General features: G+C 49.8%; 6 protein-coding genes across 6 annotated transcripts; 2 read left to right on the top strand and 4 right to left on the bottom strand.

Moving 5' to 3' along the window:
• Positions 1-11: 11 nt before the first annotated feature.
• On the bottom strand, positions 12-1,064 carry ALT_5875 (ribokinase; the record flags this gene model as incomplete). Its single annotated transcript, XM_033560173.2, has 1 exon — positions 12-1,064. One exon carries the CDS (start codon positions 1,062-1,064, stop codon positions 12-14), a length of 1,053 nt encoding a protein of 350 aa, XP_033416064.2.
• A 2,241-nt stretch (positions 1,065-3,305) lies between these two features.
• ALT_5874 (low-affinity iron/zinc ion transport protein fet4) lies at positions 3,306-4,808 on the top strand (the record flags this gene model as incomplete). The annotated part of the gene is made up of 1 exon (XM_033560172.2): positions 3,306-4,808. One exon carries the CDS (start codon positions 3,306-3,308, stop codon positions 4,806-4,808), a length of 1,503 nt encoding a protein of 500 aa, XP_033416063.1.
• Positions 4,809-5,309: 501 nt separating this feature from the next.
• Positions 5,310-6,839, bottom strand: ALT_5873 (FAD-binding oxidoreductase; the record flags this gene model as incomplete). Its single annotated transcript, XM_033560171.2, has 3 exons — positions 5,310-5,443; positions 5,499-6,648; positions 6,702-6,839. 3 exons carry the CDS (start codon positions 6,837-6,839, stop codon positions 5,310-5,312), a joined length of 1,422 nt encoding a protein of 473 aa, XP_033416062.2.
• Positions 6,840-9,480: 2,641 nt separating this feature from the next.
• On the bottom strand, positions 9,481-11,324 carry ALT_5872 (putative MFS sugar transporter; the record flags this gene model as incomplete). The annotated part of the gene is made up of 5 exons (XM_033560169.2): positions 9,481-10,011; positions 10,073-10,264; positions 10,317-10,726; positions 10,782-10,871; positions 10,931-11,324. The coding sequence occupies 5 exons, from the start codon at positions 11,322-11,324 to the stop codon at positions 9,481-9,483; spliced, it is 1,617 nt and encodes a 538-aa protein (XP_033416060.2).
• Positions 11,325-11,960: 636 nt separating this feature from the next.
• Positions 11,961-16,276, top strand: ALT_5871 (putative C6 transcription factor; the record flags this gene model as incomplete). Its single annotated transcript, XM_089599984.1, has 8 exons — positions 11,961-12,047; positions 12,098-12,172; positions 12,240-13,355; positions 14,266-14,621; positions 14,680-15,097; positions 15,162-15,749; positions 15,799-15,890; positions 15,943-16,276. 8 exons carry the CDS (start codon positions 11,961-11,963, stop codon positions 16,274-16,276), a joined length of 3,066 nt encoding a protein of 1,021 aa, XP_089455861.1.
• A 260-nt stretch (positions 16,277-16,536) lies between these two features.
• Positions 16,537-19,568, bottom strand: tpcA (O-methyltransferase tpcA; the record flags this gene model as incomplete). Its single annotated transcript, XM_033560166.2, has 6 exons — positions 16,537-16,885; positions 16,940-17,207; positions 17,260-17,703; positions 17,778-18,165; positions 18,593-19,345; positions 19,404-19,568. 6 exons carry the CDS (start codon positions 19,566-19,568, stop codon positions 16,537-16,539), a joined length of 2,367 nt encoding a protein of 788 aa, XP_033416057.2.
• Positions 19,569-19,609: the final 41 nt, after the last annotated feature.

The following is a 19,609-nucleotide window of genomic DNA, read 5'->3' as shown; positions in this document are numbered from 1 at the left end:
TTTATTTCCCACTAGTGACTGTCCAAACCATCGACTTCCACGGCCGCTGGAATGCTCTGCATTGCACCAGGCCTCTGTACACATAACGCCGCGGCACAATTTGCCCGTCGCACAGCCTGCTCAACGGCATTATCAAATTCTTCCAGCGGCGCCGATGTCGCGATGAATTCAGCAAATGCCGCGGCGAAATAGCCGACAAAGGTGTCGCCAGCGGCCGTCGTGTCTACCACTTTCGGTACGCGGACTCCATCGACGAAGCCCTTTCTGCCGGTGCAAGTCGAGAAGAACACACCCTTTGCCCCAAGAGTAATGAGGACGATCTTGACGTTGGCGAGAGCATGGAACCGCCTCGCCAGGTCTTCCGGCTTCAGTTCGTCTGTCGTCTGCGTGCCGATTGCTGAATCTGGTGAGATGGATGCCTGCATTTGCACCGCTTCGGTCTCGTTCATGACCAGAACAGAGGTGTTGGAGAGCGCATCAACCGGGACGCCATCTGCGAAGACCGGGGCCGGATTGAACAGGATATGTGTCGGGTTCCCTGGCTGGTTGAAATGCTTCATCAAGTCCAGAGTCGTGTGTCTGGGGATCTCGCCTTGTAGAACAACCAAAGCCGGGGCTTGAGGGTATGATTGGATCGTGGCGAGGATCTTGGAAGCGTCGTCCATGCCCGCATGGTTCGCCCCCGGCACCACCAGGATCCTGTTTTCGCCATGCGCTGAATCTTCCACGATGATTGTCGCCGATCCAGTGCGGCTGTCTGTTTTCTCTTCAATATACTTTGTATCTACACCGGAATCCTCTAGTGTCGGCCGGATCAGTGTTGCATAGTAGACGTCGTCGGCGCCCACAGCGCCAATCATGCTCACAGTGACATTTGAGGCATTACTGGAAGTGAGCGATGCTCGACCGCATGCGACGGCCTGGTTTGCACCCTTTCCACCGGCAGTCACGGAGAGTGAGTTTGCTGTCAAGGTCTCGCCTGGCCCGGGACACCGGGATGTTGATACCGCAAAGTCGATATTCAGCGAACCGACGACGCAGATGTGGGTCGTGTTGGAAGACATGCTGCGAGATTTGACTGTGGTGCTTGGAATACTAAGAAATCAATTCTTGAGGCAGGTGGATGAGTACCTGCAACCCGGATATTTATGTCGTGTCTTCACTTAGCCCGCTTCTACCAGGTGGAGCCGTCCAAATGCGGGAACCGTAGGCTATGCCCCTAGAATCGTCCCACAGCATGTAGGCAAATAATTTCAAATTCACTCTTGCTTTTAGAATTTTAATTCCCTTACATGAATTTGATTGGTTCTAGTAAGTCAGGCCACATAAAATTTCCCTGCTCGCCCAATTACACGAGTCTGAAGAAGTTAGGCTATTGGCATCAGAATTGGATGCCTTCAAAGTTGTCACAACACTCGCCTCTGTACAACTATTATATATCACCAATTGGACACAGAGTAGAAGCCAGGCATGAACTGCATGGTATCGTTCAAATATTATGAATGAATTGCTAGCCAGGAAGATCTAGCTGCCATGAACATGAATAACATTGGAAGGTTTAGTGATATGTTCGTAGTTAAAGTCTCCTATATGATACGCGCGAAGCAGTAAAGAAGGGTGCTGCTGCAAACCAAGGCTTTTTATGTTTGATTAGCATAGTAGCATTACTTGGTTGCCAAGGAGATTGGCCTGGTGGCGAAGGACTGAGGTAGCCAAGTATGATTTCAAGGTATCGGCATTTAATTGGGCATGTCATAGATCTTTTAAACATATGAAAGAGTCTATTTTAAAGATTTAGTAGGGTGTTACACCTAGAGGGTTTTGATGCCTGCTTTGCCCTGCCCATGTAGGAGACTCCTCAAAAGCAAATAACTTGAAACAGCCTATATATAAACTATCCTCCAGTATCTAGGCCTTGCCATGTAACAAGTATATTTCATATCTGATAAATATCAAAGCATGGAACAGAATTAGAGAAGTTATGCCAGAGTCAACACCAGCCCCAGCACCATCCATCTGACCATCGACTTGCCTTCACTGCTAGCGTTCAACTATTGAGCACATTGTTATCTACAAATGGTTCCAGGCTGGGAAATGACAGGCAGAACCTCTACCTTAGCCTTGTGAGTTGAATACGATACATCATCGCCCTCCCTGGACTCCTTCTTTGTTGGTTAATCGTGACTATGACTCTTCATGATTCTTTTGCCCCTCTATATGCCATGTTAGAGGAATAGACAATATACAGATACCACTTTAGATGACTGAAACAAAATTATGATTAGCAGGCAGCCGCAGAAATCGAGAGAAAATTTTCTGCAGTCCCGTTTTAGGCATCTATGTTTTGTGAGGCATGAGAGGCATTTTTGGGAGCCAATGGATGTGCAAACTTTAATGGAAGCCGCTCTTTCAAGCATCTAGCGGCCCTGAATGATAGCAGAAGGTGATAGAAACCGAAATAAGGCATATTGTCCTGATGTCAAACGTTCAGAAGGAAGAAGACGAAGAGAAAGTTGTAGGTACAGATACCGCTCCTGATGTCCATTTTGATGGACATTATCCTTCGCGCCCCATGTCGCGAACCAGAAGCGAGTAGTATGTATCACCTCTGTTGTTAAAGATAGTAGGAGACAAATCATAGCAGGCTAGCAAGCCTGTGAGGGAATTAAATGATCGATCCAAGCTTTTCTTGGATGACCATGACAGACTGCCAACAGATTCGACGAACCTGAATGGCTGAATCCACGGGGCTGGACCGAATAAGGTCATCTAGAAGTCTCCAGTTCCGAAGCTAAGAGATAAATGTATACAGAACATCTTGTTCGGCGCATATAAGAATCTATTGCTCTCCCTCTGCTCGCCTGCTTGGTTGGTCATCTCTCCATGTGGAATACTGATACATCTATTTCGTCATACAACCAATTTTGATACTTCAGCCAAGTCATACATCGATGAATAACCTTCCTTCTACTATCTTGTGCCGCTGTATCACTGCAGTGGAATGCCATAACCACAGACCCAACGCTGTCTGCCCAGAGCTCCTAGAAGAACGTCGCCCGCCATAGGACAAAGGCTGTTAGGGCCAATGCTTCGAGGAGTATCAGTACGCTGTCAAAAGATGGAAAGTATTGCATTCTGTTTGTATATCATCATCCTCAAGAAAGCACTTCGGAATGCACACGCTGACATGTAACAGATTAGTACAGTTCCTGCAGATTTCATACATTCGCTATTTCATATTTGGCCTTTGATATACAACCAAAAGCGGAGGGAGGTAAAACAGAAAAGAGAAAAGCCTATCGACCATGCACAAAATGAATCGCTTCATGGATATTCTGAGCAAGCCCGGAGCCAAGGGCGACATCCAAGGCGTGGCTCCCACTCAGTTCACCAAGAAAGACGGCCTTGCGATTGACAAACCTACCGCCACTGGCTACGCACCGAAAAGCAAACCCAGAATGTTAGACCGGTGGCTTGATTTCACCGTTCGGATGTCTGGCTCAGAACCAGTGTTCTTCTTCATACTCGCCGGCCTCCTCGCCTGGGCATTGCTTGGGATCAAGTACGGGACCACCGACCTCTGGCAAGTCCTGATCTCCGATATTCAGGCAATCGTCAGCTATGTGTTCGACTCCTTCCTGGTCAGACAGCAGCTCAACGCATACGATGAGGAAATGACTGTGGCCGCCGAGTTGCAGTCGCGCATTCTCAGCCACCGCAGGATGCTGGCGAAATTGGACCTGGAAACAGACAAGGAAGACCCAGAGAAGCAAGCCCGTCTGCGGACGATCGTGGCTCAGTACCAGGACGCTCCTGAATTCAATGCAGAGCTACCCACTGAGAAGCGTTTTGGACGGATGATCACTTGGTTCTCTCATGTACTGGGCCATCTTGGCACCGTCGCTCTATACTGGGTTAGCGTCTTTGTCTGGATCGGCCTCGGACATCTGGAAGGATACAGCAACGAGTGGCAGCTGTACATGAACTCGGCTTCTTCAGCATTGATGGTGTTTGTCTTTGCATTCCTGGCTAACATCCGCGAGCGACACTCGGCCTACACTGTTAGTTGTCTGAATGCAATCTTCAAGGTTGATGCAACGCTCGAATTTCGCCTCCGGCTCCTCACGGGTGATAACATTGACAACGACGTGGTCATCATCCCAGCGCCCAAGGTTAGCGGAGTTCAACGTGCCATCTTCTACTATGCGGATCTCGTCGGGACTCTGGTCGGCATTACCATCCTGTTAATCATGATGATCATATGGGTGGCCATAGGACCTCTGCTGCACTTCAACGCCAACTGGTGGCTGATCATTGGCACTTACGCTGGTCTCGTTGGCATGAACGATGGCTTTGTCCTCCGAAACTTGCAAGCTCGCCTTCGGGATTTTGCCGACCTAGAGTTTGAAAAGGTCGAAACGGAAGACAACAAACTCTTTGAGAGTGTCGGTCAAGCCATGCCGGTCAAAGAAGTCACTGGAAAGGTAGGTCTAACGCACCGCATATCCGATGCGATGAATCGGGTCTGCGCACATGAGATCACTGTCGTGTCTGGCTTTCTTGCCATTGTGTGCCTCATTGCAGGAGCAAGCGCAATGAAATGGACACTGACAGGCCAGTTGCTGTGCAATGTCCCACCAAGCTTGATTGAGTCATTCTTCATGATCATCTTGATCACAGGTCATAACTCGGCTGATGATCGTAAGCGAGTGGATCTGCGGAATCTCTATGAGAGGCGTCTGCATCTTCTGGCTCTTGTCAATGGTGTACAAACACTTCGAGAGGAGAACGGCTCACAGAGGGACTAGTCGTTACAGCATTAGTTCGCCTGAGACCAGAAATAATGTCGTTCAGGAATTGTGGATTGGGACTAGTCGTTGATTTGCTTTCTTGTATCTCTTTATTGTTTCAATTTTCGGTATTGTTGAGCTTCCTGTGGTCTGGTAATTGGTGGTAGATGCAAAAGTCCATGTATTTCATCTTGATTTTACCTTGTGTTAAAATGTTGCTAACTTAGTTACTGGATACAAATATCACTAGAAAGTTTCCCTTTGAGCATATGTACAAGCGCAAGAGGATCATGGGTTATAGTTCGCCAATAAGACACTGCCCTGCCAGTCCCATATCACCTTCCTACAAGTCGAGTGCCAACTGTAATCGAGGACCTCGCGTAGCTATTACTCTTGCTTTTGTGACACACACATCTGTCAACTATGAGTAACCATTCTGCAAGGCCAAAGGATACTACCAAATTATCAAAAAGGGAAAGGGAAAAACGTCCCCAATAAACTGCCCAACTTAAACCATAGTCATGATTGCCTTTCTGTATGAAAGACAAGATCATGCCACTTGGAGAAAACATTATGGGGATCATACTTCCTCTTCAGGGCCTGCAATCGGGGAAGATTGTCCCTGAAGAGGTAGGTTGCTCCAATCTCATGACCTACATGGGTTGTCAGCATGTAATCAACATAGAATAATTCCCAAGCGACTCCCACCTGCGAAATTTGCATTGGCCTGCACCACAGGCTCCCTTTTGCCAGCATAACAATCTGATCTCTTGATCCTCGAGAGTAGGGCTCGCATATATGTATGCATCGCCGCGTCATGCTCAGGGTCATACCAGCAGAGAAGCAATGCGACATTGTAGTATCGCCCTCGGTCCGCACAGGCTGTGGCGTCGATGGGGACACTTATGGTCTTCCCGTAAGGTATGAGCTCAAACATTAGCACGCTGTTCTTTGATCGCGGGTATTTATCCATAATCGCGTCGAAATGCTCCCATAGATCACAGAGCAGATGCCGGTCAAGTGGCATGGATACTTTGGTCCCACTGAAGCATTTCCGACCCTCCGGGACTGGATCGACATCTGCAAGTCTATTGAGCTCTTTGTAGGACATCATAGACGTTTTGTTTATTGAAGGACCCAGAGATATCAACGGCGCGAAGAACACCTCAGCTTTCTCTTGACTGCCGTTATAGAATGGCAAAACCAAGATTCCTGTACGATCAGCCGCTGATGGCGCCGCAAGCCCAAAGAAAAAGCCACTGTCTTCATCTTGCCGCTCATCGAAGCGATTGGCGAATTCAAGAATTCCCGGTAATCGATCCACTGTGAAAATGAGCGTTCCGCCGTACACTGGCCCGGCAAGGTCATAAGCCCGGAAAACCAGCTCTGTCACAATGCCAAAGGCTTGTCCTGCTCCGCGTACTGCCCAGAATAGATCCTGGTGATCCTCGTCGGATGCCTCCACAATAGTACCGTCTGCTAAGACCATTCTGACACTGAGGAGATTGTCGCTGATCAGACCGTATCGCCCAGTTAACCACCCGAAGCCACCGCCCAGTGTCGTCCCTGCAACTCCAGTGTGGCTTGCAGTCGATCCGACAACTGCCAGGCCATAAGCAGCAGTGGACTCGTTAACATCATCCCAGATAGCGCCACCCTGGACACACACAGTTCTGGAGGCAGGGTCAGTTAAAACGCGACGCATTTTAGTCAGGCTGATGACCAGTCCACCGTGGGTAGCGGACGAGCCAGTCGTGGAATGTCCACCGGCCTCCGTGACGAAGTTGATATGGTGCTTTCGGGCAAATTGCACTGTTTCAGATACTTCTGATGTAGAAGTCACTTCGACTATAGCGCCCTGGCGAAAGTCAGTCCCTGTCGTATGTACAATAAGAACGTGGAGAAACACACTGCGTCTCGTTCGCAAGTATCGCTCCATCTTTTAATCTTTTCCGCATAGTCCTGAGATCCATAACAAATCACATTCGCTCGGGTTCCTTCCAGCCAGCGTCTCAGTTCTAGTACATGCGAATATGACATGAACGGCATGATGTCTCTTGTCCAGAAATGTAAGAATCGGATGCATACAATAAGTGAACTGCAAAATACATAATAGAACAAAGCTCTGCCACATGGCGATGCCTTGTTTTAAACCAGGAATAGGGAAAGGATTTCTAGTCGTGCTATTGGACATAATTGATCAACTTCGTCATGGTCATTTTGTTCGAAAAGTATTCCTCGGTCAGACCACAGAATGAGGCGGGGTCTCGCCCGCAAGTACCCTGGATATAGAAAGTAAGATCTTAATCCTTGAACACGATTAGCCATGTGTACAAGAAAGACCTGATACTAACAGGTCTGACTACTTCCAGTCTGTCTAGTATTGCTCAGACAAGGTCTGGAGACACCAGTGATATTCTTAGGGCTCTAATTTAGAGTTACAATTGCAAAGATGCCATATGGGGAGCTAGAGCCTTCAACTTGACCGATATTTTCCAGTACTTGTGAGTATTTCCCTTGAAATTCACACGGCCCAGTCCTGGCATATGTCACAGACCTCTACTAAAGCCATCTGGCACAGTGGGCAGCTATTCTGATCCCTTAAAAACCATCTTTCAAGGCAAAGATCATGGAAAACATGACGACACCGCAGAGTATGAACTGGATGATGTCTAAGGACCGGATCTAAACAGATGGGGCTGTCGCCCACGTTAGCAACACAAGCCCGTACTTTTTCGATGCTCAACGTTATGGATCAGGATCTTACCATGTGATGCTGTTGTACTGGAAATACGGAACTTCGGCAGGTCGCGTCGATATCAGCCAGGAACCTAGGAGCTCTATAGGGGCTGCCTCTTGAAGCTCGTTTAGCTTGCCTGCTATGGTTTGGCGAATTGATTGTTCATAGATATCATCGGCGTCTTGATTCTCATTCTGCGTGGTGCAATACGATGTGTATAGTATCCTATTCATTTACTCAGTGTTCAGATTTGGATGTAGGGAGAGACCTAAAGTCCAGGGACCTTTTTACCAGAGTGCCAGGATTAGATAAAAACTGCCACATGCGAAAATGGCCAAGTACAACTCTGTTGGATCAGTTGTGTGATTCTCCAGGTCATTGTCAGAAGTCGAGTAAGGCGTAGGTGTTTGCTTCTGTAACCTGCTGGGCAGTTCCATAGTGACCCATCATGTGTTCATCATATATTGGGGGAATAGAGAGCACCCTTTGATGTATTATCAGCAAGTCTTAGACACCCAGGCGATGAGCCAGCTGAGTGGCATGATATCATTATTCTAAAGCTAGGTTAAAAAAGTTTCCATAAGGAAGCTCAGGTTTGTCATCCCCATGAGATCCGGACCCAAAATATAAATTAAAGACTTAAAACCAGAGTGGCGAAATACCTCATATGATATTTCAACTTAAAACTACCTCCTATTCAGCTTGTCTGAACTGAGGTAACTGTTCCTATTTTGCCACCCGGTGGCATGATGTTAAACTTTGGAGCTGACAGGTTCAGTGTCCCACCTTATACATTATATCCATCAGACCAGAATAAACTTCCTGATATGTTTCATTCTGATGAAGCTTTAGATTATTCTTCATAACCATAGTTTAAAGGTAAAGGATTTTCTAAATAACTGATATAGTTAATTGCAGAGCATTCATTTGCAGCAGACATATCTAAAGTAATACAAGAATATGCAGCGAGTCTTGTGAGTCAAGATGGCCGATATGTGAGACGATAGATAGGAAGAGATTAATATCAACCAGGTAAACAGAGACGTCGTCAGACTTTGTTTCAGTAAGCAGGATTTGGGTGAATTGGAAGGATAAACCCGAGCATCTTTCAATATGCGAGTGCGGCAGCAGCAGCTGTATGACACTCTTGGGTCGAAGTAGCGGACGTTCTCTGCAGTGCAACTATTACCTGCTAGATTTCCAGTATCAAAGGTATACTTCGTCAGCTTCAGGCACAGGGACGTCTGTTTCACTAAGACCATAGGAGTAGCATTCACATACTCGTAAAGCCCTAGGAGTCATCTGTCTTTATGGCAGTCAGCACAGCCATAATAAGCTATCGCGGCTGTCCACTGCGTATAGCTACATGGAGTGAATGGTTTCCTGCCATGAGTAATGAAAAGAGGGGTAAGCTAGGTGACTGCTGAACCTATACTTAAGGCACCATCCTAGTTTAGTACGTATTTACTGACGCGGAAAAAGACGCCCTTTCGAATAAAGGTAATGATATTAGGCTCCAATACTAAGACCGGTATGTCCCTCGATCTTTGCATATGGAGACTAAAGCATGCCAGAAACGGAAAACGGAGAACTAAGATGTGGAATACAGGATTCATAACAGGTCATTGGTGTGCATATAATACCTACCAACTATGTGCAGCAGGGGTATGGGTCTCCACTCTAACACTTATAGTTGCCCATTCTTCTTTACCACGAACTACATGCGAGCCCAGTGCTTTGGCAATTACCATCAGGACAGCTCTGTTTGCTAGCTAATGTTGGCTATAAGTCATTTTAATGTAGATAAGATCAGAGCACTCCTAATACAGAATGGGAGTTTACCAGTAGCTGCCGGTCCATTCCTCTATTCAAAGGATCAAGAAATAGAACATCGACTCGATAATAGATAAAATACAGACTGCGCTATAATGACGACTATATACTCATATATCATACACCAACGGTGGTCGTACCGTGGAATTCCTCGTGGGCTGATTCTTGAACTTCAGCCTTTGTGGCATCCTCGTCAGCAAGTTTCCGCGCTGCTCTCTCCGCGAGCACATCACTATGAAGTTGGTATGCTCGCTCCATGTCCCAGTAGAACGGGCTGGATGTGGAGAACAAGGCATCGATCGATTCAAGGGACCGATTGCACGTTTCCGGGTATAGCAGGTAGACGATTGGAATCCAGAGCAGGTTAAGCCCAGCAAGGAGGAAGTAGCTGCGGCTCTTCAAGCTACCAAACATGATGGGATTGACTAGTGTGGTCATGCCGACTCCAATAGCCCACCCGGTGATGCCGAACCCGTTGCCTTGCGCTCTGAGATCCGATGGGAAAATCTCCGTGGGCACAAGGAAGGCGACAGTTCCCCAGGTTGCAGCATACCCAAGGTTAAAGAGGAAGAGCATTGCCACTGCAGCTGGAGCATACTGCGAAGCTTTGCTCGGGTTCTGAAGCGAGCCTTCATACACGCCACCGGCCTGCAACAATAACTGGTTAATTCCTGCTCTGGGACATTAAATGGCAATGGCTGAGACTTACCACAAGCTCGACAATAAACAAGACCAGTGACCCTAGCATCAGACACTTTCTCCGACCAAATCTATCCACAATCTGCGTACTGATGAGTGTACCGAGGATTCCGATTGTGTTCAGTCCTCCTGCGAGACCGTTTTGTGTAACCTCACTGTACCCGGCTTGGCTGAGAAGAACGGGGGAATACGCTGTAACAGCCTGTGATCATAGTAAGCTTTTACCCCTGTCTTTGCGAAACGTATAGACTTACTGTAATACCCGTCCACGAAGCCATGATCTGAAGCCAGACACAAAGCCAGGCCCGTCGACCCAGATTCGAGCCGGGTCTGCCACCCTTGCCGATCAGGATCTTGACAAACTCAATCGGAGAACTGGGCTTGCTGTCCTGAGAAGATGCAACAATCTCCATGTATTCGTGGTCGATATCCGCGGGGCTTGCTTTATGAGCGCGGACCCTGGTCAGCAGGTCTCGAGCTTCCTCGTTACGACCGACTGATGCGAGATAACGGGGGCTATCCGGTAGCATTTTGATGAACAAGACCAGTATCAGGGCTGGGACACATTGGAAGGCGAGCAAGAACCGCCACCGGATATCAGAGTAACCGTGATTGATAAAGGCGAGCCCAAAAGACATCCAGTATGCGATGGAAATTCCTAAGTCTAGAAGATGTCAGTCAATATTCCTACGGAAGGGCATCCCGCATAAAACACTAACAGTTTGCAACGAAGACGTATCCCAAGAAGCCTCCACGGTGCTCTGCCGAAGAAGTCTCGGCCACCAGAACGGGTGTGATACCGGTCAAAGCTAGTAGAGATGGAGTTAGCAAGTTACAAAACCTATCCTTCGGACGCATTAGGACATACCTCCAGTACCGACACCAGTGATGACTCTAGCGACCAGCATAAAGTCGGAGCTCTGGGCCGCAGCTTGGAGAGCACCTCCAACCAACGCGAATATAGAGCCGATCAGTAGACCGTTGATACGGCCAATACGATCCGCCAGCCAGCCGCCGGCAAAGCAGCCAAAGATACATCCAAGGTAGTAGATGCTGACAATACCTCCCTGATGGGTAGTATCAGTCACCTTGCCATTTGGCTCACCAATGCCGACCTCGGTAACATAAGTGGGCGCACTGTTGACGCCTCCCATAACCCCTTGGTCATATCCCTCGAAGAAGATGCAAACAAGGGAGAAAGCTTGAATAGCCACATTGAGCTGCGACGACGAGAGCCGCTTCCAAAGGGTAGTGTACCCCATGATGCACCAACCTTTGCAAAAGAGATCAAACCGATGAATATATCAAACCCCTGAGTCCATTCACAGGCTGTTGGAGCTTGCAGTAGACACGAGACTAATGCGGAGGGAAAATCCGGGGGGAGGAGATCGATTTAAATATTAGTCGCAGCCTTAATCCTGCACTCCATCCCAAACTCCAACCAAACCGATCCATAAAACAAGATTGAGGCGTTTTGGAGCAATTCCGAGCGACATGGTGTCAAAAGTGTACTCCGTCTGTCCGCAGGATGGCGAAAACTCGGGGAAAGCCACAATGCGGAGAGCGTCCCCAGTGGTTTTGGGCCTTTTAAGCGTTTAGCCTTTTACCCTTTAAGCATTTAACAGCTCTTCCGTTTACCAATTTACGCGTCAGCCAATGAAAACGTAGGGAGGCTTGACCTTCAGACCAATGATGTCCGTGGCTGGCCTGTTAGGGCTGGTAGTACTAACAACATGAAGGCAAATAAGACGGAGACTGGCCCAGATCACAATGGTGAGCTGACCAGGAATCACAAGCCGACTTGCACAATCTATTTAATCCCTCGCTCTGTCCGCTGCCGAGGAGACGTCAGGTTTAATCGCTATCGGTGCGTCTTCTCCAGCAACGAACTACGAACGATGACTATCAACAACGCTTCCAATGGTACCTCCAACCGCGCGGCCCTGGACTTAACCGTCCTGGGCCTAAACAGCGGTACTTCAATGGTGAGTAGGGACGGTATTATCGCACGAATGGGAGACTCACAGACTTATAGGATGGAATTGACTGCGCTCTGTGCCACTTCCGGCAGGAGACTCCCGAGTCTCCCATGCATTTCGAGCTTCTCAAGGTACGTGGACAGTGTCCTCAATTACGACAGTCAGAGCGAAGGAGACACTGACACGGCGACTTTCTAGTATGGCGAGATTCCCCTCGAGCAGGCCATTAAGAAGCGGGTCATGAACATGATCCTTCACAACAAGACATCCCCCTCGGAGTTATCGGAAGTAAACGTCATTCTGGGAGAGACATTCGCAGCTGCTGTCAAGCAGTTTTGCCAGGAGCATGAAGTCGACATCTCGACCATCGATGTGATTGGATCCCACGGTCAGACTATCTGGCTCCTCTCTATGCCAGAGCCCGGGGAAGTACGCAGCGCGCTCACCATGGCCGAGGGTACATTCTTGGCTTCTCGCACTGGAATCACTACTGTCACCGACTTCCGCGTCAGCGATCAGGCCGCCGGTCGCCAGGGCGCACCACTGATCGCCTTCTTCGATGCCTTGCTCCTACACCACCCCACCAAGCTGCGCGCCTGTCAGAACATCGGCGGAATCGCCAACGTATGTTTCATCCCCCCTGACTCGCACGGAGGAATCGATGCCTGCTACGATTTCGATACCGGCCCAGGCAACGTTTTCATTGATGCCGTGGTCCGCCACTACACCAACGGCGAGCAGGAGTACGACAAGGACGGCGAGATGGGCGCCCGTGGCACGGTCGACCAGGAGCTCGTCGACGAATTCCTCCAAACCCACCCCTACTTCCGCCTCGATCCTCCCAAGACCACCGGCCGCGAAGTCTTCCGGGACACTATTGCATTCGAGCTCATCCGCAAGGCGGAAAGCAAGGGACTCAGCCCAGACGACGTGGTCGCCACCGTCACCCGCATCACAGCCCAGGCCATCGTGGACCACTACCGCCGCTATGCGCCCAAGGACCTTCAGATCGATGAGATCTTCATGTGCGGTGGCGGAGCCCACAACCCCAACATCGTCAAGTATATCCAGAAGCACTACCCGAATACACGCATCATGATGCTGGACGCTGCCGGTATCCCTGGCGGCGCCAAGGAGGCCATCACCTTCGCCTGGCAGGGTATGGAGGCGATTGTTGGCCGCTCTATCCCTGTTCCCACTCGTGTCGAGACCCGTCAGGAATATGTCCTGGGTAAGGTATCGCCCGGCAAGAACTATCGCAAAGTGATGCGACAGGGTATGCTGTTTGGCGAAGGGCGCGACCACCTCTCACCGGTGAGTGAGATGGTAAATTATGTCAAGGGGGACGTGTTTCATAATAAGTGGTGATACGGGTCATGGGTATGATTATAAATGTATTATAGAGTTGACAATGATTTATGAAAAGTTTGCAGTTAGTAATAATGAGAAGTTTGGCTTGACCTTAGGACATGATTTGGATATAACCATAGGAAGATAAGATTGAAACCTATTATACTCTCTTTACTAAGCTAGAGAAGAATCTTCATAGTAGTATTCGACATCCTCGGGGACCATTTTCGAAACTGTTCCAGTTCCAGTGGCTATACATTTATTGAGGTTAAGAGAGCTGATGCGAATATATATAAAGTTTAGGTAAACACCTCAAGTCAATCAAAAACAAGGTAGCTTTCTATTAGTTGAAAAGCAAGAAACCATATCATCTATGTTTATAACCTGATATGCATTATCACACGACTACTGTCTCTATTATACCTATAGTTAGGGCTTAAACCGTAGCATGGGCTGCAGAAAGTGCCAGTGTGGGGTATGGAGAAAGGATGATGCCTCCATTAGCATGCCAAGTCTCCTGCACTGCAGACTTATACGTCTTTATCCGAGTTTTGACCGAGTCATGCCGAGTTATGTATACTAACAAGAGGGAAAGTAGGGAGTACCTCGGTAACTTGTATGTAATTGGTCAGCAGCCGCCACTGCAACGGCCGCCACGGGTCATCGGTTCGACGCGTTTAACAGTTTAACAGCTTCATTTCAACGCTCTCTCTAGCGTCCTCCCTAGTGTCAGACCATCGTGGGAATGTCGCAACGTCCGCGGAAATTTCAACGTGCTTCTAAGGCTTGTTCGTGCTCCTATCAACATCCAGTGGTTTCTCCCTAACAATCCATAGGTGACTTCTGCCACAGACGTAGCATAAAATGCAATAAGATCAACGGCCCTCTGGCGCCCTGCCAGAACTGCGCCGACTTTGATATCCAGTGTACATATGATCGTCCCGCCAGGAAGCGAGGAGCTCCGAGAAATGCCAGTTTAGCCGAAGGCAAGTCTGCTCGGCCACTCAGCTTGGATACGGCAGGATCATCCTCGTCGCATTCAGCTCGTCTAGATACTATCAGACAGCCTGGTGCTGCTGATTCACCGTGGGACATTCTGAATGGCACCTGGACGACCGCTCCAACCTCCAATGACGAGACGCTGGTGAATTCATGGAAGGCGTTTGCTATTGGCTGTCAGAGCACTATTCACGATCTCGCCCACGTCTATTTCGAGATTGTATATCCCATGTATTTATCTCCTTGTCCAAGAACGCCGGCACAACTGGCTAATACCTCATGTCGATAGATTCCCCTTGTTTCACCGGTCATCATTCCTGATGCAGCTGGAAAAGAGAGAGTACCTGAAGCATCGGGGTCTATTCGCGTCGACAATGGCCATGTGTGCCTTGGCCTCTGCACGGGCTCGTGATGGGGCCCTGTATTCAAAGCGCTGGTGTCCCTCGCAATTAGCATATCCTCCATCCGAGGTCTTTTGCGCCGCGGCAAAGGAATCTATTCCTCGAGACCTAGCCGCAGCAAAGGGTACGGAATACCTGAGGACCTGTGCCATTCTTAGCATTGCTGGCATCCAGAATGGACAAATCCAGGACATGCAACAGTACGCGGGGATCTACCATACACTGAGTGCAATGGAAGGGCTGCATGACGAGAAGCTATGGCCCAAAGACTTGAGCCCGGTGGAGGTTGAGGTCCGGAGAAGGATGGTACGCAAGCGTTTCCGCAGTCATCATTTGCGTAATTCTGCTCCAAGTCTAACAGCCGTGCTAGTTCTGGTCCATATATACGTTAGATGTCTATTCGTCCATCGTATGGGGCGGAGTCATCCGCTACCGAGAAGCCCAGTCTAATGTACAGTATCCGAGTGAGGAAGATGACGACTTTATCCCAGACATGTTGTCCGTTCAGGGGGATCTGAACGATTCTTACGGTGGAAAAGGACAGCCGAGTCAGTGGATGCGTGGTTGGAACTTTACCACTGACCTTTACCGAATACTGGAGCATGCCGTCGATTGCCAACGGTGGCGGTCGCCTTCAAACACTGATGAAAAGACCGGAGTATGGTCGTTATTCCGTCCATCTCCGATGGCCGCAGCCTCAGTCATGGACCACGTCCTTTCCATGTACACTTCCCTGCCTGCGCAGTTTCGAGAGACCCCGCCAGTCACCGGGGATCCGGCTCAGGATATCGTGGGCTTCCAGTCAGCCAACATTCAAGCGACTCTCCAACTCCTGCGTATGGTTCTGTTCGCAAACGAAGACCCAGGGGCAGATGGAAAATGTGATGTCGCAGGGCAAGTCCTGAGCGTCTTTTCCAAAGTGCCCGTCGAATATCTGAAAGCTATCAGTTCTCCTTTGGTATGTTCCTCCTCCTCATGATCCGACGCTGTGAGACTGATTATCGAAGCTGCATCATCTGGGCGGAATTGGCTATATCCTTGGATCGGTCATGGAAGGAAGTCTCTCTGAGAGATCTTATCGGCGAGTCCGCACGCTCCTGTAGGTCATCCTCTGCCATCCCCCAAAGACACGCTGAGACTCATGATAATAGATTGGAAATGGCCCAGCTTCTGCATCGGTTGGAGTCTGGATTGCGGCGTTCCACTGGTGCCAGTGAACGACTCAAAGCGCAGGTGGGTCGCATAGACGAGTACATGCGCATGCAAGCATCGTCGACTGTGTCTACACGAAGGTCATCCTTTAACCCCGACCATATGCCGTCGGAAGATAATCAAGACAGCATCGCATCCATACATGCACCTCTAACTGGGTTCGAAGACCCCCTCACTCAGTTCCAGCTGCCGCCAGAATTGCTGGATGACTGGCCGTGGTCGTTTGATACGAGTCTGCCCGAGGGAGTGTTTCCAATGCCGTTCATTAAGTGACGGCCGACGGACGAGGCCCTCTTTTGCAAGACTGCGTATATTTACCTAAACTGCTCTGTTCACCAATCAGAGAGAGAAGCTTTGATCGCAATCAAAGAAGTAACCTTTCACGCATTCTTGGAGACCGACACCAGCACATGGCTGGTGCACAAAGATTACTACGCGTCTACCCCCCTCATTCGTCAGGGTTTATGTGCTTCTCTTCAATTGAAATGGGCTATTTCTACTCCACGAACTTTCCAGAAAGGTAGAAGGATAGACTATCTAAAGCCATTCGCCTCAGGTAAGACTGCTTCAATCAGCGACACCTGGCTCCTGCAGTCCCAAATCTTCTTCAACTTCAACCCTGCGGCCTGAAGAAGGGACTTAAACTCCGCTGGAGTCCGCTCAATCCCGTTAATACACGACATCATGGTGATATCTCGACTATGGCTGAACCGCGTGTGGTAGCCGTAGTTGGCCGGCAAAGGGCTCGGCGCTGACTCCAAGTCAGGGTCACCGATGGTCGTATTCATGACCTGATCACAGATCAGCAGGCGAGAGTGTGCCGCCATACTCTGCCGGATGGCGGACAGGATGCGCACGCAATAGTCGTCCGACCAGTCATGACTTTTGTAGTGTGCAATGTTAGCGACCGCCGAGCATGGGAAAGGACAGCCTTACAGGACGTATCGCAAAAAGTAAATGTCGGCACCCTCGGTGGGGTTTGTATCGAAGAAGCTATGCTCGACAAACTGCACTCGTCCCTGATGCAATGCTTCAAGGTTCTCCCGGGGCCAGACCTTCTCCAGCCCCTGCTTGACAACCGGACCGCGGTCTTGCACAATAAACCGCAGCCTGGGGTAGACCTTGCTCAGTTGGAGGGGGAAGCCGCCGACGCCTCCCCCAACATCAACCACTAAGGCATCCCCCAAGGAGGCCCATGGGAAATCTGCGTGACGTTAGCGAGAAAGCTGATGCGATGATGTCAAGGCGAGAGCTACCGTAAACATGGGCTGTCCCGAATACTCGCCCACCGCCAACCATGGACAGACCCATAATCTCCAGCTCCGGTCTCGCGACCAGTCCGTCATCTTCCCTGGGTGGGAGCCCCAGAACCAAACTCGGAATCCCCGGATAATGGCCTCCAGACTCCAGCAACTTCTCTGGGGCCACGCGTTCCTCGATCCACTCCCATCGGGTCTTTTTGGTGCAGACAGCATTCTGCCAAGCCGTCTTTGCAACGTCATAAGAGGGACCGGTATCCGGGTCCAGGAGGGTATGTGGCAGACGATCGGAGGACGTGAAGCCCTCACTATTCACCAGCTGAACATAGGCCCGCAAAGGCTCGTTCGACGCCAGTGCTGCGGAAATGCCATTGTTTGCGAAGGTATTCGGCCCGGTTTGCTTGAAAATGCCAATCGAACACAGGTATCTCAAAATACGAGCTGCAGATCGCGTCAGTCGCTTGTTATCACAAGGAGAACCTTCCCTATAACCTTCACCCCAGAGCAGAACTTACACAGCTTCCGCGGTTCGATTCTGGCCTTCTGGCTGATCTGGTCGACGTGCACGCCGCCCTCATCACCGGCTGCAAGGAGATCAGGAATGCGCCGCTCAGCCGCGATATACAACGATCGAGATTCCTGAAACTGCGTTGCTACTTCCAGGATCCTTGCGCTTGGGTCAGACACCAACTCGGTCAGCTTGCCAACAGCGGCCAGGATGGTTTTCTGTGCATCGAACAGTTTTCGACTAGGAAGGGTTGGAGCATTCTGCTTGCGAGAGCCGTTTGATGCCTTCACCTCTGCAGACCATTCCGCAATAATGGTCTGGACCGTGTCAGAGATAATGTCGGCTGTCTGAAGAAGTTGCGCCGCGTCGCAGAGAGACTTTGGTTGCCGTTCCATCTTGTTCATAGGTCTCATTCATCTACCCGGCTGATCAGGGTCATTTGTTACAAAACAGCATTGTGGAGGTACTTATCCAGATGGTAGCGCAGGCATTGTAACACAAGCATTCCTCTTACGCCGCACTCGGGGTGACATCTGGTGGATATGGAGCACACCCGACAAAACGACCCGAGGAAAACCACCGAGCTCTAGTCAAACCGGGGGCTGGGCATTAGCCGGCGCCCGAGTTGTAAATACGCTGATGTTCATTGCAAATTGAAGCCCCGTGTCTGTAAGGAGAAAGAATGGCTACGTATAGTGGAATGCTTCCTGATATCTTTACCTAGGATTAAAGAGCCCCAGAAATGCGGAGATAATGCAGTGCCCTAGATTTATGTACTTATGTGTATTCGATTGCAAACCACTTTTTCTGGCCTCCTCTGACCTCAAAAGCCACCCGGTCATCCTGTGCCAGCTTCCGCAGAACCTCGTCGACAAATGGCTCCAATGCCATTGTCCGCATCTGCTCGTCCAGGTCATTTCCATGCATCGCCGTCACTAGCTGCTGGACAGTGACACTACCTTTTCCCCGTGCTCCGTTACGTTGGTCCTCTGTTTTCATCTGCTTCAATGTCTCTACAACCCTGTCCTCACGGCGAGCCTTCTGCGTTAGCTCCAGGTCCAGCTTGGCTGGCAGGTCGCGTATCACTGCGCCGTGAGCCGGATAGCCCACCGCACAGCGGAGAGATTGCATCATTCTTAGCGAGGACATCCAGGTGCTCAGCACCTCGACCGCACTGCTCCCATGGCCAAGGACGTTGTCCCCTGTGAATATGGCATTCTCCTCTTCGAGGATGAAGCACATATGATCGTGTGAGTGGCCTGGAGAGTGTACAGCTCGGACAGTAGCCCCTTCCACCTTGAATACCTGCCCATCTGAAATCGGCTGCTGGCCTTTTCCAGGGCTGTGTTTGTAGATAGAATCAGACAGGTAAGGGTATAATCGGAGAAGATCCGGAACTCCCCCTGTGTGATCACCATGCCAGTGAGTGAGCAGGACATGAGACAGCTCGATCGAGGAGTCTGCCAAGGTAGAGGCGATCAGGCTGGCCCATTCAGGAATCCCCTGCCCCGTATCGATGATCAGACGTTGGCGGCCGGTACCGACAATATAGGTGTTGGTTCCTTGAAGCGTAAACTGAACTTATTCGATCAGCGTGGAACTACATGTGTTGAAGCCGTGCGGCTCTTCGTACCTTGCCTTCATTCTGGCCCAGAACCCGCAGCACGCGGGGGCTGATTTGTTCGACATCCTCAAGAGCCGGCAGCCGGGCGTGCTGCTCATCTAAATAACCCTCCCAAGCACATATGTTGAGTGCTTGGTTGATTTGTCGATATCCTCCTCGTTTGGCATTGGCCATGATTTCGGTCTGCAATATGGGAGGGGCCTATTCACAAAGAA

This window comes from Aspergillus lentulus (assembly GCF_001445615.1).
Source record: "Aspergillus lentulus DNA, contig: Alt09, strain: IFM 54703, whole genome shotgun sequence".
In the NCBI taxonomy this organism is placed as follows: domain Eukaryota; kingdom Fungi; phylum Ascomycota; class Eurotiomycetes; order Eurotiales; family Aspergillaceae; genus Aspergillus; species Aspergillus lentulus.
Note: the sequence above shows the minus strand (reverse complement) of the source record. Positions and strands in the feature narration are given on the sequence as shown.